Consider the following 6,875-nt stretch of genomic DNA (forward strand, 5'->3'; position numbering starts at 1 on the left):
TTCCTCTCTTGATTTGTCGTTAAAGCTGATCTATTGATGAAAACACATCTTTAGAAGAGGAAAAAAAATCAACACCGTATTGAAATGATCTTGATTCTTTCATCCCATCAACAACAAATATTGCCTTGACTTAAACCAGAGTGATGTCTCTGTTGGCTTAAAACATTAATGTTGAGACGCTGCAACAAAAGTACAAAGCTGCCGGCATGATGCTGCTCAGCCTTGTGTTTTATTATTTTGGGATACTGCAGACTGAATGCTATAACCAGTGCGTTAACATTCACACGTTGCCTCGTTTCTGATTCATCAGTTATAAAACAATCCAGCTGAAGCATCGCAGCAGGCTCTGTTTATCAGCGGGGACACGCTACAGGACCTGCCTGGATCACACAGCTCTGGACACATTACGTACCGGCGCAGAACAATCCTGATAACGCCCTCACGAAAACCTTCCTGTTCCTTTTTTTCTTACTCGTCCTCCTCCTGTGCTGCGTTTCTCTCACGCTTTGTGTGTTTTCCTGCAGGGAGAAACTGAGCGAGCTCCGTCGGGAGAAGCAGAAGTTGGTGGAGAAGATAATGGATCAGTACAGAATCCTGGAGCCCAGCATGCCACTTCCGCCCAACAAGGCCAAGTACCGTATCGATGACGTTTACCTGTGCCGAACACGGGGCTGCACATACATTCATTATCTGATAGAAAACCTCAGCAGTGGGTAGTAAAACGCTTGCATTATATTCATAAATGATAGTGCTGTTTTTTAAAAGATAATGTCTGATTATGTTCCCTACGCTCGCCACAGTCAGAAATACATAATCACCAGCTGGTGTTTGAAGCGTTCAGCAGGGAAGGAGCCAAATATTTGCATCACCAATTAATAGAGACCGAATATAGAGATAAAATAGAGAAAGGGACTAATTTAAGTACAGCAGCTGCAAAAATTGGTTCAGCAGAAACACAATTTTTAAGAATACAAGTGATGTTTTAAAAAACAAGAAGGGTGTCATCGTCTGCTGTTTTAGGTGACTGTATAGCTACACCAGAGGTAGGAAATCCATCATGAATGTGGCACGTAGAACCAGAAACACCACATAAATTGCAAAAAAAAATTGAGGATCATTCAAACAGTTTATATCCTTGAAACAAGCAGGAATATCATTTCAATTCCAATACATTCACTTGTGTAATCTTTCTCCATTCAGTTCAGGGATTTTACTCCAAAATGTACCTTCAGAGTTCACGGTGTTGTCAGAACGGATAAGTTGTGCGAGAATGGCATACTTACTGAGGCGATAGCTTGACACAAATTTTGCTCTTTTTATTTCCTTGCTGTTGGTGCAGACCACGCTTGAGTGTGGGAGTCCCAAGTTTGAATCCCATTTCAGGTGGAAAGAGCTTCCTTTATAAAAAAAACAAGCACAGCCTATTATGGGATTGCAATAATATCTCTTTGGAGTAAATTAGACAAATAATACTCTCAAGGAGCAGAGAAGTGGACTGAATCCAATACAAATATATTGGTACTATGTCGTCGGGTTTATTCAGTCAACAAATCCACAAAAACATTTCAGTTGCTCTGGTTTTTGTTGAAATCTCAGGTATTTGTGACTGTCTGCTGTTAAAGCACGTCTGAGCCACACAGCTCAACTCCACAGAGACACCAAGCAATCCAGTGGAAATGTTTGTTCTTCAGCACCCTGTTTTTTAAAGAGGCCTCCCTGGGCCCCATGGGCTCCTCCAGGAGGAGCCAGAGGGGCCTGCTGGCTCCCCCTCATGGATCTGACTCTTCTGACTTCCTGCAAGTTGAAATATTCCCCAAAAAATACTTTCAGTGTGAAGCTGTTGGAGGTGCATGCCTGCAGAAGTTTTCTTCATTCCTAGCACGAGTTAGCCAACATTAAAATAGCAATTAATAGTTTTTACAAAAGGATAAAAATGATAAAACCTGGACCAGCAGCTCGGCAGACAAACGCTCTAATGCAACAAACATGAAGCTGAACCTGCGCCGCCTTTTAAATCTTTGCAGATGTTCGTGTGACTTGAAACAAAAGTGGGTTTGCTGCAGTGTTGCGAGTTATCGGAGGCAAAACGGGGACCGAGACTGAAAGCTAAATAGTATTTGGTCAGATAAATGGTGGAAGCGTTTGGGACTCCCTGCTTTTAATATTTTCTCTTTAATTCCCTTCTTTTTCTGTAACTGCAGTAAATCTCATCTCTGATGTTTGAAGTGGCCAAATGAATACTAAACAGCATTTTAATTGAATCAGGATATTTCACTCAACCCAGTTTTATTATGTTTGTTCTTGGCTTTTCTCCCAAACTGCTTGAGAGATATGAATTACATTATTATGACTCCCTCTCTTTTGGTTTTGTTTCATTGTTTTATCTTATTAGAAACTAAATCTACACACTGAACACAACCACGTTTATAGGTCAAGTCTAATTGGCCTCTGCGGTTGTCCTTTGTTCAAAAGAATTTGTTCTGCATTACACACTCAGTGGGATATTAGGTTGTGGAACAAACTGCATCATCAGGAGATCTCTCATGTTATTTGATAGATTATATTTCATGCTGTCTGTGATCTTTATGTGAACGTGATTTTATTCTGTCAATTCTGTTATCTAATTCAAGTATGAACTCTCAGCAGGTCAAAAGTTTGCTCCTGTGTTTTTGGAGTGCACATCTCTGCGTTCACTCACTCAGAGTGTACTTGTCATGCACTGGACAGCTGACAAGCTTTTCATATAATAAACGTAACATTTAAAAGTGCATTTTGCCCCCGGTGCTACGGCTTATTATGGTCATGACATTTTAATTATAGCTTTTCCAAATGTATTTCCAGCCAGAGCACTCCTGGCATACTAAGTGACATTTGGCACCTGGAAGAACACTTTGTTCTTTATTTTGAGTTTTTTTCCCTATGAGAGGGGGGTGGGGTGGGGGGGTGGGGGGGGGGGGGAGCACAATATGTGAAACAAAGGATGCATTTTGTGAGGAAGATGCAGTCTGTGACACTTGGCATCCTGCCGCCGTTTCCTGGAAAATAAAGGTGTGTCTGTGCGTATGCAGACACACACTCCCAGGGCTCATCGCTCTTTGTAAATGGTTCCTGTCCTCTGTGTCCTCATAGGAAATCTAACTGGATTGCAGACAGGATGAAGAAGCTAATCAAACCCCGGGGAGGAGGAAGAGAGGGACGCGCCCTCTTCACTGCCGCGGGGAGCGTGGAAAACCTGGCCGACAGCTCCGAATTCACATCAGACACGCACACGGCGCAGTCTGGTGAGAACACAAATGTGCACGCACACAAACACACACACACACTGACAGCCCAGCACAGCCCCTCTCCTCCTCCTCACGTCGACAAACATGCAAACACCGGCCGGCTGGTTTTCACCGAGATCTGCTCGCATGCTCACCCCATCAAGCGGGGCTACGGGCGCGCATACAAATCATCTCATGACTACCAAGTGTGGTCGGCATTGATGCCGCTCTCCTCGCCTGGGATCCCTCCCCGCAGAGCGCCGGGGCTCACCGAGGCTGGCTCCCTCTGCTAACCACATGTTGAAAGCCAGACACTTCGCTTTCTGTTTCATGCTTTTACTGACTGAGAGGCAGAAATAAAAACCGGTGCAGATGTTTTCTAAGCTGGGATTTCAGCCCCGGCCTGCATTCTCGGTATGTTCTCTTGCTTTCTGGCGCTCTAATATCGTCTGCTGTTTAATTTATTTTCCCCTCGCATTGTGTTTTCTGTTATCCACCTTAAACCCAGAGTTCTCAGACTTGAAGGAAGGATCTTTTTTTTTTTTTCCCTTCTCGACAAAAACACTGCTGATTTTTTTGTTGAGCCGGGATCCCAGAGTGTGATTTCAGCTCTCATCTATGCTGCAAGTGGAAGAAGCAGAAAATCTCTTCTCTATTAAGAGCCAGCGAAGACATCTCCTCCAAACCCCCTTTTATACGTACGCTGTGACATTTCCCACCAAACCTCCGCCCTGATCCTGAACTGCTTCGGAGCTGGGTCACGTGTTAAATCTCTTCATGCCACCTTTCCAAACTTTATCCCTGTTAAAGTTTTTACTTCACTAATTTGCATTTGAAATTTTACAAATTCATCTTTGCAACACATAAGTTATTCACTCATTCAGACAAAGTTAGAAACACCAATCCGAATAATTTCTGACTATGTCCTGGGGATATTTTGAATGAGCATTTTAGGATTTTCTCTTGTTATAAATTTAATGAAGACGCCCTGAATTCACTGGAAATGCTTCTCACATTTAACTGAATACATACTGTTTAAATAACGTCACTGCCGATGCTGTGCATGAGTCCACTGCTGCAGCTCATATAAAGCATCATGATAAACTATTTGCAATAGACATAAATGTAGCTTTAGTACATATAATAGGATTAGTGCATGTTTATTTGTGCATAACTGTTTCATTATGACTGATTTCCAATAAATGCATTTTAAAGTAACAAATCAATTAAATAATCAGTAGTGGACACATTACTTTTATGTACCGATCGCCAAGACACTGCAGTTTACAACGAAACATTCATTACATTTTTTTATTATACTGATTGTAAATATTAAATATGAAGAAATAAAGTCAATTCATTCCCTTCTGTTCTCCAGCCTGTCCTGCAAGGAGGTTAATAATGCTCAAGATTTCTCTTTTTCTTTAGTGCCGCCATGGTTAAAAAGAAAATTAATCAAATTAAAATCATGAAAAGCGGTTGCATCATTTCCACTTTGCATAATGCATTTATCCCGCAGTTCATACACAGTTATTGATGCTTCCCAGGAGGAATTACAGCCTTAAAAGGCCAGCAGAGGAACTCAAAATTATGTTCCTAACGAAACCACATTAATGTCTATTACAAAGCATTTACATTTATTTGTTTATGCACTTCAAGTCCTCACTAAGTAATCACTAAAAAGGGGGTATAAAGCAACGGCTTTATTTTTAGTGTTTTTCCCTTTCTTGTGCCAAACATCAGCGCTTCTCTGGGATCAGAGGCTGGCGGAGCCACGCGGCCGTCAGGAGTTTCTCCGGGGTTTTTAACGTTTTTTGCTCAAGGACAGGAATCAAACCAATAACCCGGCGATTAACTGCGGCTCGGCTCAACCAGCTGAGCCCCGGTCGTCACGTGTCCTTAATTTATCCCTGCCTCCGTGGCGGTCCCCGCCACGCCGGAGCGCCGCAGGAAGAGCCGCAGCCTCCATGTTTGTGCCGTTAATCAACCGGGCTGATTTGTCCCGTCAGGTGAAAAGTGTGGCTCGCAGAAAGACAAATGCTGAAAACTATAATGCGCAGGGCGATGCACACTGATTATTCTCATAACTCAGAATGAGGGAGCCGGTGATTTACAGACGATGAGGCGATGTCACCTGTGACTGAATGAAGAAGGGATTTTGGTGATAATAACCATGAATCCCCTCCCCTCTGTTTCAGACCCCCGCAGCGCGCCCGTCTCTCCCTCTCCTCTGAGGAAAACCCGATCCCAGACCGACCCGGAGAGCCCAGTCCCGGGCACGCCCACCGCCCGCTCCGGCTCGGGGGGCCGCCGTAAGCTGGGGTCCAGGCACGGCTGGGGGTTGGGTTTGGCCAGGCAGGGCTCGGGGGTGTCCCAGTCCTTCAGCCCGGGAGACAATAAGACACATCCCCGCCTGCGCCTCCGCTCCAGCCAGAACTCGTCCTCGGTCCTCTGGGAGGGGGACAAGGGCGACGCGAAGACGCCTCAGGAGGCCGACGCCCCGACGGCCCGTCAGCAGAGCGTCGAGGAGGACGAAGCAAAAGGTGAGGAAGAGGAGGAGGAAGTGCAGTGAGGACGACTGTCTCCACGTCTGGACACTGTTAGAAATGTCCTCCAGATTAAATCACAAAAACAACTTTTTTTCTCACAAGTAGAAGCACAAACCATGTAAAATCTTACGTGAAGGAGCACGAGTTACACTCACATAGAACAAGATCAGTGGCTTAATAAGTTACATGTCAAGCTGAGTAAAGTGAACTTAAAGTGATTCTAACAACTGCAGTAATTCAAAAACGCAGCTCATCTATATGTTTTTTTAATAAAACATGCCCGGGTCTTTAACACTGTGATCTCCTCCGCCTCCAGACACTCAACACTCCAGCGACGAAACGTCCGACAAAGATCTACAGACTCACTCCAGCTGAATCCAGTAGAAGGGCTTCTCTATTGGCTGCTTCCAGCAAGCTGTTTAAAATGCATCTTCGTGTATGTCAGTATTTTTGAATATATGAATAAATTTCCTGAATTAGTGATCTGTGGTTGCTGATATAAATGATTTACCAAACTCTCTAAATGGAGGAATAGCTCCACCAGAGTGCCGATATTCCTGGATCCGATACAAATAAAAACATTTATCTGTTCCAGGTTTTTTTTCCACCTCATGTAGGACTGTCCACAAACAGAAAACTGTCAGTCACGTTTCATTAGCCATATGCTAGATGTTTATACCAACGTAATTCGGCATGGCAATTAAATACAGCACGTTACACCCAATATCGCAGTTAGTTATAATAACAAATAGTGGAAATTTTCAAGCAACAAGCTCATTCTTTTTTTCTTCAAACCCGCTGTTGTTCTCGTCCTCTATTCACAGACACAGTTGTAGTAAAGCAGCTCTGTGTTGAGCTCCCAGCAGTCTGCAGGTCCATGAATGTCCACAACAAGGCCCTGAGATTACGGTCTGAGGCATAATGAGCCACACAGACTTTTGCCAGCTCCTGTGTGTTTGCAAAAATTGAGAGTACAATCCCGGCTGAAGCTCTCAACATGTTGAGGCTAAATGTCTGTTGGCTCAACGGAGGCCGGAGGCCCGAGGAAGAGCGGAGAAGACGG

The 6,875-nt window shown here is 44.0% G+C and overlaps 1 protein-coding gene across 2 annotated transcripts in view; it reads left to right on the plus strand.

The window, feature by feature from the left end:
* ccdc88b (coiled-coil domain containing 88B) overlaps positions 1 to 6,875 on the plus strand; it is a 53,271-nt gene extending 46,396 nt beyond the window's left edge. For both annotated transcript variants that reach the window (XM_030106093.1, XM_030106102.1), the window contains 4 exons: positions 525 to 632; positions 3,130 to 3,281; positions 5,462 to 5,806; positions 6,129 to 6,875. In XM_030106093.1, the coding sequence (XP_029961953.1) occupies positions 525 to 632; positions 3,130 to 3,281; positions 5,462 to 5,806; positions 6,129 to 6,187 (664 nt within the window). In that variant the 3' untranslated portion in view covers positions 6,188 to 6,875. The remainder of the gene's footprint in view (positions 1 to 524; positions 633 to 3,129; positions 3,282 to 5,461; positions 5,807 to 6,128) is intronic.

The sequence above is a fragment of the Salarias fasciatus genome, chromosome 2, assembly GCF_902148845.1.
Source record: "Salarias fasciatus chromosome 2, fSalaFa1.1, whole genome shotgun sequence".
NCBI lineage: Eukaryota > Metazoa > Chordata > Actinopteri > Blenniiformes > Blenniidae > Salarias > Salarias fasciatus.